This window comes from Phaseolus vulgaris, chromosome 10, assembly GCF_051622355.1.
Source record: "Phaseolus vulgaris cultivar YP4 chromosome 10, ASM5162235v1, whole genome shotgun sequence".
NCBI classification, from domain to species: domain Eukaryota; kingdom Viridiplantae; phylum Streptophyta; class Magnoliopsida; order Fabales; family Fabaceae; genus Phaseolus; species Phaseolus vulgaris.
Window position 1 is genome coordinate 44501493 of NC_143507.1, and position 25073 is coordinate 44526565.

At 30.1% G+C, this 25073-nt stretch overlaps 3 protein-coding genes and 1 non-coding gene across 5 annotated transcripts; 2 read left to right on the forward strand and 2 right to left on the reverse strand.

Moving 5' to 3' along the window:
• Positions 1 to 1092: 1092 nt before the first annotated feature.
• Positions 1093 to 1166, reverse strand: TRNAR-UCG (transfer RNA arginine (anticodon UCG)). The gene has a single exon. It is a non-coding gene; the product is annotated as a tRNA-Arg (tRNA).
• Positions 1167 to 1514: 348 nt separating this feature from the next.
• LOC137818328 (structural molecules protein) lies at positions 1515 to 5821 on the forward strand. Its single transcript, XM_068621677.1, has 4 exons — positions 1515 to 1686; positions 1823 to 2336; positions 3068 to 3294; positions 5557 to 5821. The coding sequence occupies exons 2-4, from the start codon at positions 2113 to 2115 to the stop codon at positions 5562 to 5564; spliced, it is 459 nt and encodes a 152-aa protein (XP_068477778.1). The 5' UTR covers positions 1515 to 1686; positions 1823 to 2112; the 3' UTR covers positions 5565 to 5821.
• A 518-nt stretch (positions 5822 to 6339) lies between these two features.
• LOC137818327 (putative sulfate transporter 3.4) lies at positions 6340 to 11038 on the reverse strand. The gene is made up of 13 exons (XM_068621676.2): positions 10306 to 11038; positions 9905 to 9953; positions 9609 to 9816; positions 9325 to 9496; positions 8539 to 8604; positions 8320 to 8433; positions 8103 to 8219; positions 7868 to 7994; positions 7469 to 7755; positions 7174 to 7364; positions 6965 to 7050; positions 6799 to 6875; positions 6340 to 6708 (listed from the first exon to the last, which is right to left on the reverse strand). The coding sequence occupies exons 1-13, from the start codon at positions 10663 to 10665 to the stop codon at positions 6565 to 6567; spliced, it is 1998 nt and encodes a 665-aa protein (XP_068477777.2). The 5' UTR covers positions 10666 to 11038; the 3' UTR covers positions 6340 to 6564.
• Positions 11039 to 22737: 11699 nt separating this feature from the next.
• On the forward strand, positions 22738 to 24788 carry LOC137818534 (protein TIC 20, chloroplastic). 2 transcript variants are annotated; one of them, XM_068622020.2, is made up of 4 exons: positions 22763 to 22886; positions 22994 to 23060; positions 23138 to 23331; positions 23978 to 24788. In XM_068622020.2, the coding sequence occupies exons 3-4, from the start codon at positions 23148 to 23150 to the stop codon at positions 24616 to 24618; spliced, it is 825 nt and encodes a 274-aa protein (XP_068478121.1). In that variant the 5' UTR covers positions 22763 to 22886; positions 22994 to 23060; positions 23138 to 23147; the 3' UTR covers positions 24619 to 24788. The 2 variants fall into 2 exon arrangements, with proteins under 2 accessions (XP_068478120.1, XP_068478121.1); XM_068622019.2 differs by lacking the exon at positions 22994 to 23060 and having other exon boundaries at positions 22738 to 22886.
• Positions 24789 to 25073: the final 285 nt, after the last annotated feature.

Here is a 25073-nt window from a genome sequence, read left to right on the forward strand (position 1 = left end):
AGATATTATGAATGTAATGGAAGAAAAAGAACACACTATTATTAAATTATGAAAATTAATGAAGTGATCTATCAACACATTACGAGCATACTGTTATTATTATAATAATAATAATAAAAATGTCATTATAACTCTTATTCAGACAACTTAAAATAAAGTTTGTTGTGTTTAAGAAATGATTATTGTAAAAATTTAAACAACAATCCTCATTATTTAATTAATTAATTATTAGGAGAAGACGTTTCACACACTATATCCGTATTTTTTATTTTTATTTTTATTATATGTATATTTATATTTATTTAAATAAATATAGGTTTATGTGTATATATGAGAGCATGAGAGACACATAGAGAGCATGAAAATTATTTTATTAAATTTTAAGATATTTGAGAAAGAAGAGATAAAGTGAAAAAAAGCAAAAAAGAAAAAAAAAGGTGATAAAATCTAAAAAATTATTAAAATTGGAAAGTAGCGTTAAAATTGAAAAAATAAAAATATATTTAAGAAAATTAAATTAAAAAAAACTTTTATACATTCAAAATTATTTCTAACCGTTTTAATATGTTTTAGAAAAAATAAAAAATATGAGCCATAATATAATAATAAAATTAAATATTAATATAAGAATAAAATAGAATAAATTAAAAATAATTAAAGAGGATAATTCCTTTTATATATACATAGATTATTAGATATTCACTTAAGATATTTTAGTTTCGTAGGTGAATAAATTAGTGAAAAATTAAAAATTAATAAGAATGTACTTGTTTTTTCTTATATACATGAATATATTAACATATGCATATTTATTGGTTGATTCAAAATCTCTAAAAAGAAAATTACATACATTAATATATTTATATTGTTAAATATATTTGGCATTGCCTCTAACATATATATTTGTTTAATTATAACAAAAACTTTATGTTACCATAGAATAAAAATTAAGTGTTATTTATTTTCTATTGATTTGTTAAATGTTTATTTATGTGTTAATATTTTCTTATTGCATATTTTACATTCAGAAATGATATCTTATATGATAAAATTTTAAATGAATTAGAAAAAGAAAAGAACACACAAAAAATTCGACCACAGTGGGAGTCGAACCCACGACCTTTTGATCCGAAGTCAAACGCGCTAATCCACTGCGCTATGCGGTCAACTGTTATATATACATGCATATAAAGATATTCAAATATGTTTCATAAATTGCACCCAAAATTATGATGAATTTAAACTCTAAAATAAATTAAATATCAAGATTAATAATATTTTAAATATATTTTTCTCTTTTAATCTACCAATATTTGTTTAAAAAATTATGATGCATATTTTTTTAACACGATTTTTATCATTGGTTTGAAAAATACCAATTTTATTGAAAAATAAGTACAAGTGTTTATAAATATACGTACATACTTATATACGTACATACTTATTACGTACATATATATACATATACGTTTACGTGTATATTATATATGCCAAAGATACGAAAACGACAAATTAGAAAGCTAAAACGACACTTTGTAGTTTCAACTTCAATGCTTAGTGAAATTGTGTGCAATTGTTCTTCCAAAATTTTCATCTGTGGCCATCACCGTTGGAGAACACTCCAATTTTCTCTCCAACAGCAATTCGTTCTTACCCTTCTCAATTTTCGGCTTCTACTCCCAATCTGTAATTTCCCCTCACTCTCCCTCAATTCCTCTCACTGTTACTACAAAGTTGGAATCTCTCTCTTCAATTTCCCGTAAGATAAATCGATCACGAACTTATATTGATTTGTTTTTCTCATGCTGATCTTATTTTTCAGTCGATTTTCCCCGTGAAAAGTTACCGCTTCCAGAATCCAGATCTGAGGGTGCAGGAACCATCGTTTGCATTTGGGTAACCTTGATTTGGGTTTTGAAGTGCTTTAAGGAAACTGGGGTCTCTAAATTCTGTACCTTTTGTCGAATGACGAGTAGTGTGGCTCCAATTGCGGAGATTTGGATTACTGGGTTGCTGCTGTAGTGGAGGAAGTTTGAGAATTGGTTTCGATTTGTTTGAGGAGGTTTTCTGGGAGGACTAGGTTTTTGTGAGGGAGTTTGTCTGGTCGGCGTCATGTTCTATGGTGCGGTGGTATGGGACCCTTGGCTTATTGTTGCTCAAATTGTGTGTCTTCAATGTTTGTACTATATCACCCTGGGGTTGCTCTTGTCGATACTTGTTGGCACGCGTGTGTCTCGGATGAGTCTCGTTTATTTCTTTGACTATGTTGCCATTACCACCTCCACCGTTACTGGTTGGTGTGTTATTGCTTCATTTCTGCTCAGTTCAGTTTCAGGGTAATTGTTTTTTTACACCTTAAATAAAATGTTTGAATTTGTCATTAGTTGGCCTATAATTGATTACTGATTGTGAGTTGTGACTCTACTTCCCTGTAGTGTATCGTAATTTTTAATTTACTGGTTAGAAGGTTGCTTTCATTATTTACTTATTCTATTGATTGCTTCCTGAAGTTTCTGAACAAACCTTTAGCATTTTTGTAACCATGTATTTAGCATATTTTCCTCTTTCCTTCATCATTTTCCTTTTTGGTTTGGTTTAGCAGCTTTCTGCCTCTAAGCTTATGAATGAATGTTCATTGTTAAAGCCGTTTGAGTGATTGTTCTCCTTGTGTTGGACTGATTGTGCTGTATTCTAGAGTAGGAAAAGAAACAAAAATTACACTTGGGACCTTTGAGATAGTTGTGTCTTTAATTTGGAATTTTAAGTTCTCTTTCTATCAATGCTTTTGGAATGTTAAAGAAACGATATTTGATTTGTAAATTAGACCCTGTTAGGAATGTTACTAAATAAGAAATCAGAAATAATATGTTTTTTTTTTCTAAATCTAGTGGAATTATTTGTTTTATATTTAGAAATTCTGTCCAATGTTGTGTTTGTTCTGTGATTATTTTTAGTGGGAGGATTGAACCAAAGGAGGCATTCTTAGCTGTTGGGTTACGGCTTCTGTGCACTATTTGCTCAAATTATGTTGTAGACATTGTTCTTATGCCACTATTTTTGTATGCAGGGCGGTATATATGTTTTATTTGATTGAAAGATCACGAAAGTGCTTGGATTTTTCAGCCACACTCTACATTGTCCATCTCTTTATATGCATTGTGTATGGGGGTTGGCCCTCCTCTATAACATGGTGGATTGTGAATGGTTCTGGAATTGCAGTGATGGCCTTGCTTGGTGAACGTCTGTGCATGAAGCGGGAACTCCAGGAGATATCATTAACACGATTTCGTTCAAGTAAGAATTTCCTCCTTCGTGTACGCTTAGCTGGCTAATTGGACATGTGTTGTTTAAAGTTTTGTTTCCTTGTGTTATATTTTATATCTATATATTGTGCCATATCTTTTATTGTGTTTACTTATTTTCAGAAACCTGAATATATGTTCAGGCTGTTAAACTCAATTTGCGTTAGGCAAAGCATTTGAATACTATATGTATGTTGTGAAGGTTGTGCTTATTTTTTTTTCTTTTTCTTGCCTTTTCCCATTTCGAACATTATCAGAAGGAAAAACCTTAATCTATGCACTAAGTTTTATATTCTCATTTCTGTTTGGATATCATGTTGCATTAAGTTTTAAGTTTTATGCTATTCTCTTTGTTGGTAGCTCATGTCAGAGCTCCCCCTCTCCAAATAATCAAGCTCTCTGCAATACCAAGTTGAATTAGAGTATCTGTATTCCAATTAGATTTAAGGCTGAGATAAAAAGTGTTACATATTAGCAAACGACAATTAAATAAAACTCTAGTTTCTGAGTCACCACCCTATGACACATGTAAAATTCTAGATTATTTCTATTCTATTAGGATACTGCCAATTTATATTTTGTTGTTACATTCCCTTTTCATCCTGTTTTGTACTGGGAAATGTGACAGCCTCTTGGCTCCTGATCCACTGGTATATAGATAGTACTTTTAGTAATGAAAGAAGGGGAAGAAGAATTAATTTTGTTTATTTTAGTTTGACTCCTTACTTGCTTTGGGAACTTCCCCTTGCTTGAAAAGGGTCATTACAGAACTATTTTTGAAATTATTGAAAGATCCTTCCTCCAAACCTCCCTCTGAAATTCACCTACAACTGCCCCACCCCCTCTCTTCACCGTCTCCCTCAAGGCTGTTAGAGTTTCCGACGTGGTCAAAACCCAAACAAGTGCAAACCTCCTGGCACCAAGCCTCCAAGCCCTGCTTTAAACCAATACCTCCAATTCAGCCAATACCCCGAGGCTGTGGAACCACCACCGGCATCAAAGGACCAAATTGAAACCCAGCCATATAGTTGTCGTTGTTCTCTACCCAGCTAGCTAAGCAGCAAACAGCGGAGGCAGAGAGAAGCAAGTAAACCCCAAACTGATGCCAGTCCAAATTCCAGCAGGAACAAACCGAAAAAACACCGCTATATCTAAAATTGTTCACAAAGAACAAATGGGTATGATCCAAACCACACATTTAACCCTAATGCAACTAATAATAATTATAATAATGAATGGTTTGTGCAATTTTTTCACCAAAATTGATCAATAAGAACGGACAAAGGTTGGGTTAGACATGACACTGACAGTGAGGTAGGGCAAAGAAGTCTAATTTGTGGGTTTCAGTGCCAGAGGGAATCACTGGAAAAGAGACATTCTCCTGAAGCGGAGCCCATACAACAATAACAAATGCTTCATCCTACAAAGGCAAGGTCAGCTACGTATATCACATGATGACCTCTTTTGGGTAAAGAGGAGCCCATATATTTTAATATTTAGTAAATATAAGGTCTATCTACGCGAACATATTTTAATTTATAAAAAGTTACGTTAACCTGTAAGTCTTTTAAAATCTATTTATTCATATATTTTACTAGAAGTAGATCCATACTCCAATTGTTGGCTGGAGTGTGGGAGACTATCCTATTGCAAACTGTTTAAACTTGCAGTCTTTCTGAGTAAGCACCCCTCGAGAACTAAGAATTTTCATTATGTCAACACTAGCGAAAGACAGAAAGTTTTGCCTGTCTGTCAGATTTTTATTTTTTGCATAAATTATTAAATTTAATTCTTTTATCAGTTTAATGTTTTTAATTTGATGTGGAAGTCTCGTAAAGAGTAGTAGATGTTTTGGGTGCAGTTGAAGGGTAAAGTAGTCTAACAATATATATATATATATATATATATATAACAAATGAGGGTATTCCATTTATTATAGATTATAGAAAAATATTATTATAGACTAGGGAATAAGAGACTTCATACCTTCTATATTTTTAAAGAGGAGAAATAAAATAAGAGAGAGATAAAGAATAGAATACTGGGAAATAAATAATGGTTTACCTAACTAGCTTTACGGGGGTATAACAAGGCACAAAAATGTGCACTCCAGCACCTTGTATTCATTTTATATATACTATAGATATAGATTATCGTTTATAGATAATGATGAGTCAGAGAGCAATCTGTTTTATATACTGTCCAAAAGATGGTTAACTATTCCTGTGGCTTAATACTGTCGACTTCCTTGCAGATGTTTGATTGGCTGAAGTACATTTTTCAAGAAAGAAGTGCTGCAGGATGGTAACCACTTTTGCTTCTTTATATTGGATGATCTACAAGATACAGCCCAAGAAGTGAATAATTCTATTCTGCGGTTAAAAAACCTACATTTTCTTTTAATTCTTTAGTTGCAATAGAAATGAAACATATAACCAGACGAGATTAGGTACATAATTTTCAGGAATTACTGGAAGTCTTGATGTAATTTATTTATATTCTATTTTTGATTTTCCCTCCCTTTGGTGTTGTTGGTTAAGGTGATGCATTAGTTGATAGGATTTCTATTCTTTTTACTCTTTTTGTGAGTTTTCGCTTCTGTTTGCAGTCTTGGAATTATATGTTACTTCTTTCTGTCCCATTACTTTTATCGAGGTTGGTATATCAGGTAGCAGATTGAACCTCTTCGTCAAATTTATTTATTTATAACTATTTATTGATTGATAAATTTGCACCACATTTTTGGTCGATCTTCCTCTACATAGTTTAATTGCTAATGTTACATTGTCCATGTAGTTCCTTATTAAAGGAATGAGAATTAAACCATTATGTAATCATCTTGTCATGGGAATGAAGCTTGTTAAAGTAACCTACTAGTGGGATTACTTTATTTATACGTGTAGGCATTGGAAGCACTGGCTCCGCTAACAATCGCTTTCCCTTTTGTTAGTGTGAGGTCTTTTTTTTCAAATTGGGAAAACTTAACATTTGTGTTAGGAAAAAGGAAAAAGAATATAGTCATATCAGCAAAAAAGAAGATTGGAACGCTCGTCTTTTATTCCTTCTTTAATCTCAAAATATCTATAATATTATCAATGTCAACAGAATAAAGTCATCTCAATGTGTTTTGCTTGGATGCTCTTCTGAAACAACAAAAGCCTTGGTTTGTCAAGGTTTTTGCTAGCAAAGTAGCCGGAGAGATTCTGAAAGAAGTTAGAAGCCTCATCTTTTTCCTTTTGTACTTGAAATTCATCTATGGAATTCAAGGCTGAGCTTTCCAGGAGGATGAAATGTCAGCCACAGCTTCTCCAACTGTGAGATAGACACCTTTCAACCCAAAGGAATCTAAAATATTTGAGTGATGCAACTTTTCCATCACATTTCCAACAGGATTTGCCAACACAAGCTGCACCAACGAATTATGAATATAAGTATTTGAAATAAAACTGATGGAAGTCTCTATGGCCTTATAAAATGTTACAGATAGTATCTATACCTGAAGTGATCTTTTGTCCAGCACCTTTCTAAGCTCACATAGAGTATCGATTCCACTTGTGTCTATGGCTGTAACAGCTGGGGAAAGAAAATAAGAAATTATTCTTTTCAGTCAGAAGTATCTCAAAACTTGAATAACAAAACTTTAAGTCAGAAGAAATGCATACCTGTCATGTCCAAAATTATACACTTCAATGCACTTTCATCGTTTGCTTTTACTCGCTCTTCCTCTTCTCGAACCCATCTCAGTATCCTATAGCAGGAAAAGCACTCAAGTGGTTAGAATCTCATAATCACTCAGAAAATGCCTCTAAAAAAATCATTGAAATGTTCTAAACATTTACAAAATTACAATCTATAAGTCGCTTTATCTAACCTTTCTTGCAGGTACGTTGAATTAGCAAAGTAGATAGGAGACTCAACAGCCAAAATGAGAAATGAAGGAATCCTCAAAGCTTCTCTATATTGGTTTAGGTTGTGGAATATTGGCGTCCCCGGTATATTCCCCAAAACCAGTGTGTTTGGCCTAGAGACATTAAGCAAGATCTTGAAGACTGATATTCCCACCTGAAGATTTTGGCCAAGCCAGTAATATTAATCACATAGCATCAACATACAATGTATTTTAGATTTCTAATAACAGGAAACAGATTAAATTATTCCTAGCTTACCGCTATTCCAAGGCCTAGAGGCACTGAAATGAACAGAACACCGAAAAAGGAGCACAAGCAGGCCAAGAAGTCAAGCTTGTCAACCTTCCACAATTTATATGCAGCTTGATAATCTATTAGCCCTACAACAGCAGTGATGATAATGGCTGCTAAGACTACATTCGGTGTGTAATGGAACAGCGGCATCAGAAACAAAAGGGTCACAAGAACTGCTGATGCCATGATTATATTTGATACTGCTGTCTGTGCCCCAGCATTGAAGTTAACAGCTGATCGAGAAAATGACCCTGCAAGTTTATTTTAATGTCAGAATGGACATTTTCTCAACTTCCATCTCTTCAATAACTTAACTACTAGTAAATTGTCAATCACGTGGTCAAATGAGAGAAGAATCATTACCTGTTGTGACGTAGCATGAAGAACAAGAACCAGCTATGTTCATAAGACCAATGGCCATCATTTCTTTGTTTCCATCCACCTGGTAGTTCTTCAGTGCAGCAAATGTTCTTCCCACTGCAATTCCTTCCTGAAACAGAAGAAAATAGCTGTTGAGTTATATGGTGTATTTTGTGTGTATGCTTGCTTATATGGTGTATTCTGTAGTCATTATGTTTCTCAGTTTGGGACAACATACAGTGAGAGACAAAATCCCAGTGACAAGTCCTGTTTTGAGAGCAAGAGCCAAATAAGGACCATTGAAGTATAACATGTTTGATGATGGTGGATTAAGCCCTTTTGGCAATGCACCTATCTGACAGAAAAAAGGATAAACACTATTAGGAATGAAAATAATACTTGAGCATCTCTAGTGTGTTTTTTAAAAGATTAAAAGGGAAAGTGCTCTTTCTTACAATAGCAATTTTATGGGTCTTATTTCTCAGAAAAAATACTAAAACGGTTGACAGAATGACTGATGTCAACGGGGAAGCTGCTGAAACCCAGAATAGTTTTGGCTTCTTCAAGCTCTGTTGCAATCATTAAGAATTTTCAGATATCAAGAAGTAGCTTAATTGTCTTAGAGCAAAGAGTAGTAATCTATGTATTTTTGTATTCGAGATATAGGATCTTACGATGTGCCTTGTTGTCAACAGGAATAGTAGGAAACTGAATCCCAGCAGAAGGTTTTGCCATGACCACTGCACAAGTTGCTCAAAAATTTTAGTGAGCATATACGTAATCACACTCACATTTGTATAACTTGGGACTAATATGAAATATTTATTTTCATTTAGAAATGACCCTTAATTGCCTAGCCATTCCATTTTTCCTTTCATGATATAATTAGAAGGAAGAAATTTTTAGTTTGATAAATAGTTGGAATCTAATCCCTTTATATAAAAGTCAAAGAAGAGAATATATATATATACATAAAAATAGCTGGTTTTCAATTACCAATCTCAATTCAATGATAGTGTCAATTCTTATGTCTTAAAACAGAATCAGTGCTATCAGAATGCTTTACGGTGGGAGTTTTATTTTGTTTTGTTTTAAAGTTGCTTTACTCTTCCAACCATTTGCAAAACAGTAACTATAATATATAACTAAAAAATGTTGTGGCCGTCCTTTAAAAAAAAAAATAGTATCTCAATTTTAACATATATTATTACCAATCTCAATTCAGTGACAGTGTCAATTCTTATTTCTTAAAACAGAATCAGTGCTATCAGAATGCTTTACGGTGGGGATTTCATTTTGTTTTCTTTTAAAGTTGCTTTACTCTTCCAACCATTCAAAACATGCAAACCAGTAACTATAATATATATATCTAAAAGAAGTTGTGGCTCTCTCTGAATTTTAACATATATTATTACAAAATCTGAGTAGAACTAGAATAAAGTATGAATATCAAACTTTACCTCGTGTCTTTGCTTGAAAACAGAGATGAGCACAGGTACTATTTGCATCTTAGTGGTGAAATGAACTATTCCAAGCAACCCTTTCAGCTGCTGCAGTGACACAATAATAGCTGCACCAGCCATGAAACCCACCAGAGTTGCCTTTGAGAGAAAGTCAATTACAAAGCCTAACCTGTGTGGATCATCAAAGGCTATTATCAGTCATAAAATATAGCTACCCAAATATCTCAATCAATGCATAATTGAAAAAATCCACAATAAAAACTTAAACCATGATTTAATACCTTAATATACCCAGAGAAGATTGGAACAATCCGGCAAAAAAAGTGGCAGTGAAAGCCATTTTGAGATAGAGAATAGGATCTTGAACATAAGAAACTGTCTCACTTAACATTGATCCCATGACCAAAGATGCAATTGAAACTGGACCAACACCAATATGTCTAGAACTCCCAAGCAGGGAATATATCAGCGGAGGCACAAAGCTGGAATCTGCACAATATTCACACTCACACATCATCATTCATCATACAAATCTACAACAAGAACTCAATGACATGCACAAACAAAGGGTACTGACATAATCCAATAATGGGTGGCAAGTTTGCTAGCTTAGCATAGCTGATTCCCTGCACACACAAAAACTTCAAACTTTAAACATCTATGAAACATGCACGTGTGGGTACTTATTACACAATCCAAAATAGCCCTCTTATCCATGATCTCAGACACTTTTCACCTGACACACTTCACAAAGCTTTTCAATTTTAAAAGACAAAACTTTAACAAAACCCTGTAACATATTACGTGAAGATTGTTTGTCTGAGACTGGTAATTCAGTTGCAGACAAACAATCTCTATGGGACATGTAACCAAAGTTCTTAATTCATGAAACTCGTCCAACCCTTTTGACTTTAAGGTTGTCTCTGATCATGCTATGGTTTTTGAATACTGCTAGAAAGAAAAAAAAGGGAGAGAGACCTGAGGAATGGCGAGGCTTGCAATGGTGAGACCGGAGATGATGTCAGAACGGAGAAGGGAAAGGTTGTAGAGAGGGGCCCATTGGAAAATGGGGAAGAGGTATTGAAGAGCAAGGAGAAGTTTCATGAGGCAAGTTTGGTTCTTGAACCTGTGAAGAGGGTCATCTGGGAAGAAGATCTCAGAGAGTCTGTGTCTGAGTTTTTGCATGGTGGTGCGTTCTGGTGGCAACTGAACCTTGTGGATTTCCATGGCTGCCACTGGCATTGCCATTTGTATCTCACTTTGGTTCTTCATGTTGCAACCATTGTTGCATGCTAAGTCCTCAACTCTGTTGGAGCTCACACCCATTTCTCTTATCATCAAACAGAGAGAGTAGCTATGAATTTATAGAGGCAGAGAAACCATGGCATCAACACAACACAGAGTCTCTGTCGTTATCCAAATTCCCGTTATTGGAATATTCGAATTACTCTTCTTCAACCACTTCTCACACAACACATAGTAACCTATGATAAACTTTTTTTACCGTGTTCATCTTCTGTTAAATGTAATCAATCACACTCCAACAACATAAAAAAATTCCTTATGAAAGAAGTTTCTATGTTTTTCATTTGAAAGAAAATGTATATCATAATTTCAAAACATGCATTTAGAATCTACATGACTGATTAATCAGCTTCATGTTAATTCATTTATACACTGCATCATGTGATATTATACCATAAACAGAAATATTATTAAGATTTTAGTTGCATGCCTTATAAAAAGTATTAATTGCATCTATGTTATCGACGATGTTAATGTGAACATGATCCATACACGATTATTCAATTTTGTGTTCCTTAAAACTAACACTCTTAAAAAGTTATGTATCAAATTAATTTTTAACATTACATAACTTACTACCCAAAATATAAACAATAAAATTAAAAAAAATTGACATGGCAGAAGTCGTGCCAAATTAGCACGACTTCAGTATGACAAGACAAAAGTTGTGACAAGTTGACACGACTTCAGTATGACATGACAGAATCGTGTCAAATTGGAACGATTTGTGCATATGAAGTCGTGCCGAATTGGCACGACTTGTCTAAATTTGTAAAAAAAATTTAACGGATCCCATCTTAGTAAAAAGCAAAAAAAAAAATAACTCCATCATGGTAAAAACCCTTAATTCATTTATACACTGCATCATGTGATATTATACCATAAACAGAAATATTATTAAAATTTTAGTTGCATGCCTTATAAAAAGTATTAATTGCATCTATGTTATCGACAATGTTAATGTATTAAATTTTCTCATTTAATGAATGTTATAATTTTGTATAATTATTTTAAAATGTTTGTGTTTTTTTCATATGAGTATGTTAAGTAGGAAACATATCTGATTCTGTTTATCACACATTAAAATATTACAACATTTTCAATTAAATTATTTCCTTTTATAAAACTTAAATTCAAAACTTTGTTTTAAAATATCGAATCCATTGTGTTTAGATGCCACTATACAGGGAAATGTTGTACTTAAAGAATCTAATATCAACAATTTTCATTTCTTTAATTTTTAGTGTCTAATGTAAAAGTTCTCTTAAATATAGGCCACTTACCAAGTACCATTATCATAAATTTTGAGGTTGGTGTTAGTTAATCTCTAAACTTTCACACTAATTATATCAATTTTTTCCTTTCTTTTTAAGTAATAAACGAAATGTGAAGAAATATAAAGATGGTGATTTGTAGGAAGATATATTAGTATATAGGTATGTTGGAATATCTGAAGAATATTGGTATCATTTTTTAGCTAATCAGTATTTAACTTATTTGTCGGAGATATTTTTCGTATAATCTAGGACATGAATATGACTCATCAAATACTCTTGTAACTAGCTTTGTTGTCATTTATTAAGTGTCTTAAGATGTTCTTTGACACGATCGATCAGTTGTCAAGACTGAGACTGGCTCGTCTGGTACCGTCCGGTATAAAACCAAATATTTTTCTTCAGTCATTATTTTACTAAACACATTCTTTAGTCTTAAAAAATAAAGATTAACTTTTATATATTTTAAAATTAATTTTGTTAATCAACTAATCAAATTTCAGCCAAACAATTTCAACTAGTTTTTTTAGGTGACTATAAAAATGCGTAAACAAATTAATCTCATGCATAATTTTCACAATAAAAAATGTATTACTAGTATTATAACATAACCAAAGAGACACACAAACTCTTTTAGCAGTTGAAAGCAGCTTGTGTGATCAACAAAGTGAAAAATAAATACTAAAATGAGGAAGTGACACTATCAAATATTTAAGTACTTGAAATATAAAAAATTTGAAATGGTGACTCATCATCACCACCACCACCATTGATGGACTGAAACAATCAACTTAGCTAAGGAAAAGGTGGTTTAACCATGATTGGAAATTCTTAAAAAGAAATGGTGTTAGGAAGTTGGTTGGTGTGATGGGCAAAGTTAGATAGAGTGCAAAATGGGGTTAAAAAGCTTTTGGTGTTTGTTAGTGATTAAGCACTTAAATTAAGAAGGTGTTAAAGTAAATTGACCTATGAATATGAAGTCAATACAAAGTAAAGAAGGGACCAGAGAGAGACAGCAAATAAAAAGAGACACATTAACAAGTAAAGAAAATGCAAGAGCTTCCAACTTCATGTGGAAATGATTCTATTCTCAAAAACTACAATTATATTTAACTCAATATAACTTTAACCTAATGCGTCTCAAATTCATTCATAGAGAGAAATTTAAATGTGTGAGGCAGCACAAACACTTTAAAATTATTCCACTTTACTTACTTGTAATAATTTTTCATGTTTTATAATATTTTTGTATGTAATGATGGAATCTTTGAATTCCGGAATGTTAGTCTAGGTGATATGTTATGTTTCATGATAATAAAGTTTGAAAAAAACACTCATAGAAAGTATATTGGTTGGGGCTGGACGAACCAACCTGGTATTGGAGGTCGTTCGATTGGTCGGAATTAATACATCAAGGTAAAATAAGAAGATATACGATAAATTAGGTAATTTTATTTAAGTTATGATACACATTAAATATAATGCATGAATGATAGAGACCATTACAAATTATATAAATAAACATGTTATACAATAATAAGGTATGTTTTGATCAATATATTAACTACACTCAAATAGTGAATATTTATTTGACCGTCGAAAAACCTTTTTGCAAGTACACTACCAATCGAGAGTTGAAGGTCGAACATGAAAAAATAAGATAGAAAAAGGTGATAAAGGGAGAAGATTAAATTGTCGTAGCAAACACTTTCTAAGCGCTATACAAGTAGAGAAAGAAAAAAAATCAAAGGGTATATCCATGAAATATTGACAGTGTTTTTTTTTTCATTTTAAAATTTTGAGCCTCTTTTAAATTTTGAAATTTTGAAGGAAATATTTTCTAAATTTGTTTTAATGAAAATATAATACAGTAAAACAAAAAAATTATGCTGCCTTTGTTTTCTATCATTTTAGTTTCAAATTACTCTTACTATTCCTTTATCTATCTCATATTATTTATCATCTCTTACTCTCTAATTATTTTAAAATTATTTATAAAAAGTAGAAAAAGAAAAACATATCCAAACACTCTCTTTAACTTCTTGTTTACAAATGTAATTACTTTTTCATGCCATAAGTTCTTTGATTCATTAGAAGGTAGTTATTAGTTAAACAAGTTTGATATTTTATTAAGATTGAGGCATGTGACTCTATTTTATTTTGTAAATGTGTAATATAATGATATTTTTTTATTTTTTTATTTTTTGATCAGCAGTGTAATATAATTTATATCATGATATGTATAATGATATAGTATATCATTTATTAAACAATAATAATTAGTAAATAGTATTTTAATTATATGGGGTGAAAGATGCTGTCCTTAGATACTTCTTCACACCTTTAAATTTATAATAAATTAAAATTATACCTATTCAGACTTTTTTTTTCCAAAATATAATTATATCCTTTGATTTGTTTATCATTTTCTCTTACAAAAGCTTGTTATTTAGAAGGCTGAGTGAATATTTTAAAACTGAAGAAAATGCTTTAGAAGTGTAAAAATAGAAGATAATGTTTAAAAATAAATGAGAAATTGTGTAGAATTTTTTAAAAAAAAACACAAAAATCTCAATATAATTTGGAAAAACCTGAAAAGGTATTGGTGTAAATTACTTTTAATTTACCATTTATCACGGAACTCATTCATCCTAAATTTTATTTATACATCTTTATAGTACAATAAAAATATAGATAAAGATAAAATGTGAGGAAAAAATTAAAATTAAAACAATTAATATGAAAAAAAATAATGAAAAGAATAATACTATATAAAGATACACATGTTATTTTCCTGTCACTGTGTCGCAACACTTCAATTAGCTTGTGCATATTTAGGTAATATAATATTTAAGAAATTAACCTTTTAGTACATTCGAAATTAACATGTTTGATCACAAAAGAGAAGAATTAGGAGGTAATGAAGTTATCAAAACCAATATATATGTATTTCGGACGATAACACCATGTTCTTTAATACACTTTTTCTAATAAAATAAAAGTATCATTTATTAAAATAATCTTGCATTCACAATAAATTATTTTATATACTGAAAAATAAAACATTAATGTGAATTATTTGAATAAAAAAATAATATTTCATTTAAGTCTAATTTAATTTTTTATTGACTAAAATTATAGCATTTTTTTTATATAAAACTCATTCTAGATAGACATGATATTGCATAAAAAAATAACATTAATAAAATAAAAAATTAAAATCATAAAAAATTGTATTTTTTCTAATAAACTTTAAAATTTTGAAAAATAATTAGTGTATCGGTTAATATCAAACGAGTTAGTCACTCGATTTCGGTGATCGACTATCAAAACATACTTAAAATACTTAATAAATGAGAACAACTACAATTACAAATATGAATCACATTCATTTTTCGCCTAATCTGAACTCTTAAAAAATTCACATTCATTAATTGACTTTGTGTAAGACAGTGAAATTACCCAAAAACCGCTTTTCACTCACAATAGGTGCTATACCATTTCCCAAAGGAAGAAAAAATAAGCATTGTTTATGGGTAATTAGGGTTTAAAGTTTATAGAAACATTGAAGTTTTGAATTAATGGTGGACTCTTGCATGCATCGAAGAAGCAACAGGAATGTAGCAGCAATAGGTCCCAATTATGTGGCCATATTGAAAGCAAGAACAGATTCTCCAAATTCTACGGATGTTATTTAAGGTTCAAGAGACGGTTGTAGTATACTCATGATGTCTTTTTTTACATCTTGTTCCTTTTTTATTCAGATTCACCTCCAAAATATCTATCGTTTAAACACAATACGTAATTGACACTTTCAGAAACTCTGTCATTTCTGGTTTTCTTTATTTGCACAAAAGTGGAGATGTGGCCACAGGTGCTTGCTTTGTCACAATGAATTATCACCCAAGATATTGATATGTTTTTTTAATCTATAATAAATAAATAAAATAAAATGAGACATTTTAGAAGGATTTTTAACCCTTATATAGAAAGGGTTACGACACTAATCTACTGACTTCATTCATTTGATTTTACAAATCATCAAATCTCAATATTCAAAATGGTTATTAAAATTAAAAAATCACTTGTTAAATTAATTTGTAATCGAAATGGCAAGAAAATAGGTGGTGAAAAAATCTTAATTACACACCACTTAACAATCTCTTTTTCTATCGGTAGTATTATAATCGAAAAAATCAACCATATTCTCATTACTTCAATTTAAGGACACATTTTAATAACTTTCTTATTATAAAAATTACAGTTTAAATTAAAGATAAAAACTAATTTTGCGTTATAATACAAGAACAAAACACATATTTAACTCTTATTATTGTTATTACAATTAATATTATTACTATATTAATAATAATCAAAACAATAATTATAACAAATAATAATAAAATAAATAATCATAATAATAAAATAATTATAATTTGATCGCTAAATCAATCATTAGTTGGTTAAATCAATGTAAATTAATAACAAAAACTAAATTTAATCTGTAAAAGAATTAGTGACTCAAATCAAATTGATATAATGATATATTTGTATTTAATAACTAATTTGATTTGGATCACTTATTATACATTAACGTTAAAAATTAAATTAATTATTAGTTTACACTAAATTATATCAAAATTAAATTAATTACTATTTCAATCATAATTTATTAATAATTTATTACTAATTTATTTCATTCGCTAAAATTAATTATTTAATAATTTTTTTAAATGAGTGTTTGTTGGTATGTAAAGAACTATAAATTAATTTTTTTAATTTCTTATCACTTAACCATTGTTTCATATTTAGATGTGTTAATTTTCGTGTCAAATGTTATTCACAATTTTTCTTTTATTCATGATTTTTTATTACAAATATCATGACAAATGCAAATTTCAAAATAATAATTTTTTCAAACAATTGAAATATAATTGTTGTTGAAATGAAGAAAAAAATAATTATGGAGAACTTGAATATCCAGAACGTGTCTCTATTAAATGTTATAAATATTTATGTTGTATTAATAAATAATGAAAAAATCATTAATAAAAAAACAATCTAATACATTGATAATATTTTTTTAAAATTACTAAATTGAGTATTTTTATTTATATGTGTATTATATTACAATTTTCTTATATTGAAAAGAGAAAGTATTTAGAAACGAATTTATATGGAAAAGCAAAATAGTTAGCTTGTATTATGCAATTAATAATTGGAGGGCCCACTGTTACTGCCAATAAACCTAACAAATAAAGTTATTATCATTATCCTACCCATAATTAGGCACATATTTTAATTATTTAAGGGTTAATTAGATTATTCAATAAATTGATTCCATGAATTAGCTGAGTTTTATTTTTGGATGAATAATTTTTACTTGAATAACACAAAAAAATATTTTATCATCATCCAACCCATTTTAATTATCTATGCCATGTTTAATTTATAATTTAATATATGTTTTGTCTAAAACAATTTATAAGTTATTTATTTATTAATGAAAATACGTAGAAAAATATATTTTAGTTTAGATTTTTTTTTAATATTGCAATATGGATGTGAATAATGGTTGAATTGATGTTGAAGAGGAATATTGAATTTTAGAGGAAGGGGACTCACAATACCTACCATAAACGAAGAGAAATTTGAACCACGAAAAAAAGATTTAGAATCTGTACCTATCCAACACACAAATTTTGTAAGATTCTATGTACACTGTTTTATGATAGGATCCAACACAAACTCTAGTAGTAATTTATGCTTTTCATAAAACTTTTAAATTTAATTTAGCACTCTTTTTTTTTTTTCAAATCTTACTCACATATCTTAACTTTTAATTATTTTACATGTAATTAGATATCATGTTGAGTTGGGAATCCCATATCGAGTAGAGATCCGAACATTATATTGTATATAAATGAATGCAAATTTCACCTTATAGGTCGGTTTGATAATGTTAAGTTAGACTTAAAATTCATTTCTTAATATGGTTAGACGTCTCAGACGAGCTTATCCGAAGTGCTTCTCCAATGGGCTTCTTGATGAGAATCAATTAAATGAGGTTTTTATTAATGAAGGAAGAGGCCATTCACCATCACACTTGAAGTTTTTCCTTATAGTCTTCTCAAAATTAAAAGAAGACATAAAATAAAGAGAGGCCCAAAGCCCAAGCCCAAGTTTTAAATAATAGAGAATATTGTTTGAAGGTGCTTAGAGGGAAACATAAGAAACCTCTTTTGTAAAAGCATCTTTAGGTCCTTAGTTTAGGAGTCTTAGGAGGGTGTGAGCTTAGTAGAGTGGTGTAGACATAATAGGGAGGTGCCAAAATAAGAGAGGAAGTCACACCTTCCTCGTGACTATAGTTGGCGCCACTTTCTTTTGTATTTGGGGGGGATTTTGAATTTGTTTAGCTTACATTTCAGCACCTCTAGGCTATAAATTAAGGTGCTGCCCTTGTATATTTGAGATTTGAATTTTGATTAAAGAAACTATACTCAATTTTTGAGAAAATTGGAGAGTTTTGTGTCTTCCTCACTTAGTCTTTTCAAGTGGTTCTTGCACGAGTTGACAATCGATTTTATAAGGTATATAGTCTCAAAGCATTATAACTATCTTGTTAAGTCCAATCTTAAGATGGTATCAAAACATTACTGATATCATATTGTTATTAGATCATTCATAAATATCTATCATACACATTTCGATATGAGGGGTATTGAAAATCTCTTACCAACTAAAAATAAATTTAGTTCATAATATATAAGTGAATGCAAACTTCATTTTATAAGTGAAATTTATAAGATTGAATTAGACTTCAAATACATCTTTTAATATACAATATTGAATATTTAGTTAATTTCAATCCTCTCTTATTTGTAGTCTTTTAGTTTTTTTTTTCTCATAATTACTAAACTTTTCTATGAGAATCATTCTTCACAAGGAAATGATTTTGAAAACTTGAGTAAACAAAAATACCTAATATTTGGTTCTTTTACAAAGTTGTCTTTTTTTACTAATCTCATACATTGAGTGTAAAGGTTTTGAGCTTTCAGAGAAATTCCCATACAAAAATCTCTTAAATAGACCATAGTACTTGAGAGATTAATAGTTAATTTTTACAAAAATAATTCCCTAATTCGTCCAATAAAGGTTCACACAGCATAATTTTTCTTGGTTAGAAAAAATTGGAAAAAGTTTATTAATTCAAATGGGGATCTCAGATGAAGTAAAATTAGTTAAATTCATAATATATATAACTAAATACAAATTTAATTTTATAAAATTAAAGTTAAAATATACTTTTTAAAAATAAAAAATCAAAATCAAATGTCTGTAGCTCTGAGTGATGTTCTCATATTAATACATGAAGAACCAAGCAGGTAGAGATGTAGCCAAATGAAGGAGATTGGGTTTGTTTTGTTCACTCAAATTAAAATTCTGTTTAGAAAAAAGACAAGGTTATATATATATACGCGGCGACAGGGAGTTATGTTGGATTGCTCCTTAGAAAATGATTGTAGACGATAAGGAAAATTTGTTAAGGAAGATTTATAAGGAATCCACAACCACAATTGATGGATCAATTCAAAAGAAGAACAAAATGGTGGACCACTAACCCATCTTCAAAGGTTCTCCTCTTACCAAACTTTTTTTATTTTATTTTTAATACAAATCATATCAAGCCTAATCAATTCATAGTTTATGTAGTATCTGATGAAAAAAAAAACACACGCAGAAACAACACACATAATCACAAATCAACTGCAGAAAAGAAAATAAACAACATACAATTTAACATGGTTCGATCGCCAACTGCAATCTACATCCACGCGGACAACTATTAGGTTTTCATTTTATCTTCACATCAATTACAAGTACAATGATCTCTTTAAATAAAGTTTAAATAGATATTATAAAATGGACACAATGATTAAGTCTACTCACTAACACATGATGTCTAGTCAATCCAACCCAATTGGTTCTAACTTCATACCCAACAATATCATAAGTCAACACGGCGTATAAACTGTCGTTTACCGATATATGTGATTAAATGTATCAATGTTAGTACAAATTATGAAATTCTAGAAAATCGACCTTTTTAAAGATGACCACATTTATTATTGAATTAGGACAATAATAAGATTAAATACAAAGAACATATGGTGAAGATTTTAATATATATATATATATAAGAAGAGACACATATTCTTGACTGAATATTTTAAGTTTGAGATCGTCAATACTTTTGTCTGAAATAATTTCTTGGTCTAATGACATTAAGAAGATGACGAAACTAGTTATAAGTTTTGATTTTTGTTTCGAAAATTACACCCATTAATTTCATCATGGTTTTGTCATATAATTTCTGTGGGAAGTTAATTTATATTAACTTCATATAAAATTCATACAGATAAAATATAAATACTAACAAAACTATATTATTTTTTTTGTGAGAAGTTGTTTTATGACAGTGAAAAACATTTTTTAAATCTAATAAATATTTTATTGGTAAAAGTATTTAATAAAATTTGATCATTATACTATGTGATCTTATTCATTAGTATAATATTGGTTATTTAAATTTCCACTGTACATACAAATTAAACCCATACTAGCGAACTGGTTAGGGTATTTGAGTGGTTCTCTAGGGTTATTCATTGGACATAAAAGCTTTGAGAAAAGTGGAAAGTGGAGAAGTTTATTCTTGGAATATGCCTTATGCTTCTTCAAATAATTAGGATATAGTGTAGGTTTTATTATTTTTATCTCTATAAGTAAAAATTCATTTTCATGGTCATCATTTTTTTTATAGAAACTATAAGTAATCTTGTCCACATGTCTCTTCTCATTTTCTAATTTTTTTTACTATTCTAAATATTAATTAAATAATTTTTTATAAAAAATAAAAACTAAAAAAATATGATATCAAGCATTTGATGTAGATATAATATACATTTTCTTTTGTCTAATATTTTTTTTTAAAATTATAAATAAATATCAAATAACAATTGCATAAAAATTAAATAATTATAAAAATAGTAAAAATGCCAATATATAATACAATTACATAGAAATTAAATAATTATAAAAATAGAAAAAATGTCAAATATATGATATATAAATAAGTTAAAAAACTAACAAAAATTAACATAAATATTTTAAATTATCTAATAAATAAGAGAACAATGATGAATATTGAAATAAGTATAAAAATAAAAATATATATTTACATACTCATCAATTCTCATAATCAATTTAAAATATGAATATTAATCATACTATATGCAATCAATGTCGAACTTTCACATTAAAATTGAAATAGGTTGGGAAAGTACAAAAAAAAAAAGAGTATCCATTTATCATTCCTATATGCTCTGCATTTCTACTTCATCATTTTCCCAATAACAATGATTAATTCAGTTTTGTTTTACCTCAAACCAATGCAACTAACTCATCTCAATATCATTGTTATTATTATTTAATGAACAGCATATGACATTGATCTTGTTTGAATATTTTTTGATAAATATTTATAAAAAAAAGTTGAATTGATTACGAAGAAGAAAATGGTATAATTATTGATATGGAGCATTAATTATTGAGTGTGGTACATTCATATGTTGTGCATTAAAGTTTTTTTTTTTATAAAGATACCTTATATATGGAGCAATTTAATCATCTGATTGGAACTTGTGTTATAAAAATATTATGCCTTACTATGAATTGTTTTTTGCTTTTTTGCTGTACAACTATAGCGTTGACCCCCAAATAAGTGTTTCTTTTAATGTGTGGCTTTTCTTTTTTCTAACCTTATATAGGTATTATTACAATATAAAGATTTATAACTATGTTATGTGAATTTCTCCCTTTAGCTATACCTTTTCTTTGCATTTATATATATATATATATATATATATATATTTTTTTTTTAATTTTAATAATATTTTTATAAGTACGATGTTGTGATGTCTTCTTCATTTTTAAGTAGTGGTGGATGATTGTTTGTAATGATTGATGGTAGCATGTAGTGACTAGTTTTGTGATAAGTTTTGTGACATTTTTACTGGTGACGGTTTTTTTTACTTATTTTTTTACAATTTATAAGAAAATGATAAAAAATAGTAAGAAGAAAAGATGTTTCTTATTCTCTTATGTGTATATTACATCAGTCATGTATAGAAAATATATAGGGAGTTTCTATACAATTTAATTAGGTAGGATACTAATTATGAGATTCTATAATTATTAAATTAATTGCATATAATTGGGTACAATATCGTCAAATATTGTATACAATAATTGCATATAATTTTATAATTATTATTTCCTTAATACAATTTTCTTGAAAGTCAAAATTCCAGAAGAAAAAAACTAACAAGACATAAAACTAAATAAATAAATAAAATCGCACTGAAAAACCTTAAATACAATGAATCTTTTCGTCAACATTCACCACACACTCAAATGATAAATTGTTCTCGTGGTTGGAGAGAATAATGAAGATGTTGTGAGATAGGTATGAGATGTGGGGTGCACCTGAAATTATTTAAAAAAACGAGATTATGTTTCATTAATATTATTTAAATTTTTAAAAAAAGTTAAAATCGATTTTTCACAACTAATATGAAGGTGTAGGAGAAGATATGGAGGTGGAACGAGAATTTGCAATATTATTTTATAAAATAAATAATGAAATATATTTTTTATTATTTTTCAACATAACTGGGAATTTGCAAATCAGGTAAAATCAAATAATTTTAGTTTTGGGTTTGGGCTTGGGCTTGGCCCATACTTGAACTCCAGAAATGTTCTCCAGCCCAATGGAGGCACATACTGTTTCTTTATCTCTTTGTTCTGTGAAAATTGACGTGCAGAGACGCTAGCAGATAAACCTAACACACGAACCTCGCAAATTCCCTCAACACTGGAGTCGCTAACCAGGACTCGCTGGAAATTGATTCTAGGACTCAGGTTAGTTTGCAAATTTCTCCCTCCCAATTTCTCATTCCAACAAGCTACTGCATAATCTCATTCAAAACAACTTTCACACTGTGATTCGGATTCTTGGATTGTTGCAGGCAGTGATGTGATTATGATGTTGTGTTTGTTTCTTCATTTTTAATTTGTCATTTATTATCCGATTCGGTAGTCATTTTTTCAACTGTTAATCTTCAATTTAATTTTAGTTTTAATTTGATTTCTCATGGTTCTTCTTCGATCAGTTGACCAACCATGATACAAAATGGTTGCATTGTATCCCAAGGGTGTGCCCCTGTGAATTCCAGGTCACGCAACCATGTCCTACCAACTTGTTCTATCATTCGTTGTGCTTCTCGAATGTCTGCTAATGTTGCCGCCTCCAAAATCCGGAGCTTTTCGCGACATAATTTAGAATGTAAATCCTCGTTTCCAAGAGGTACGTGCCATGCTTTAGTAATCATTATGTTTTTGAATTGTTGAGCTTATGTGTGATTTGTGAGAATATTATTTGATTCGCCTTCTCTGCAAATGATAAAACATTTAAACGTATGAGCTTAATATCTGTGCATGGATAGTATAGAAGGTTAAGAATCCGTGCACGGTTTACTCTAGAAGTATACTGTGGTCTGTAGGAAAAGGTTTTCACTGGTGCATTATGATTAAATGTGGTCCTTTTAGATAACAGGTGATTGGGGGTGTGAGTATAATGTTTGGAAATTTGTTACCCAGAAATCATATTTGAGATATTTTCAAGGTAGTTATAGTGAAAGTTAAGAATCTTATCTTGCATGGTAGTTTGAGATTAAATGACAATGCAAAATCTATGTAATGCCAATGCAGAATCTGTGTAGTGTCAATGCAGAGACTATATAAGTTTATAATATGTTTGGTAGAAAACATGGCCTCAATGGCTTTGGTGGATCACTATCATTATTAAATGTTGTACTTTTAAATAACACCTGATTAGGGGTACGAATACAATGTTTGGAAATTTGTTAGTCAGGTTTCACTTTCTCTTTGGAATAGGCTTCCTTGATAATTTTATTTTTCTAACTGAATTGTTCATAAAATATCTGTGGTAGGAATGACATTTTCAAATGTGTTTGCTGCACCAAGCCTACGTTTGAGTGAGGGTCAAAATCTTCTCTTTCGCTCTTTCCCTGCATTACCCCAGTTGCGCAAGTCTAACATGGTTCCTAGAGCATCATCAAAGGATGTCCCAACTAGCTTCCGTTACCCTCCAATGACGAAAAAACCGCAATGGTGGTGGAGATCATTAGCATGCCTACCTTACCTCATGCCTCTCCATGAGACATGGATGTATGCTGAGACAGCATATAATCTTCACCCATTTTTGGAATGCTTTGAATTCTACACGTACCCTTTTCTTATGGCAATTGGGAGCCTGCCTAGCTGGTTTCTCATGGCATACTTTTTTGTTGCGTATCTTGGAATTGTGAGGAGAAAAGAATGGCCTCATTTCTTCAGATTTCATGTTGTGATGGGAATGTTGTTGGAGATTGCCCTGCAGGTTATAGGAACTGTGAGCCGCTGGATGCCGCTATCACTCTACTGGGGTAAATTTGGAATGCATTTCTGGACTGCAGTATCATTTGGTTATCTCTTTACTGTTTTGGAGAGCATAAGGTGTGCTCTTGTTGGTATGTATGCTGACATTCCTTTCATCTGTGACGCAGCATATATCCAAATTCCATATGATTAACAAGAAATACGTGTAAAGAAGTTTACCCTTCTGTTATATCACCTTTTGTTGTATCAGAGTTTTTCTTGAACAGCATTGAAGAACAAATAGTCTGTTAGTGATTGTTTATGTGAAAAAAAATATGTATGAGATTTCCCCTGCATGCATTTTACTTATTTGGATTGACTTTATGTGTAGTCTCAGGGTTCAATCCCTCTCTTTTCCTCTCCCCTTCGTGGAAATCAATCTCTCCAGACAGGTATACATGGAAGCATGGTAATGAAAAAGTTAAACATTGAGACTGTTGCTTTTTTAGAAATTACATGTGCAATTTATGAATCCAGTCATTGTATCTCAGTTATCTTCATGATTTTGAAGTATAGATTACAGATAATCTTGTTTCTTAAAGGTGCAATTAGAAGGTTGATTTTTAGTACTCATTATAAAAAAAATATGTTGGGAGAAAGACTAGATTT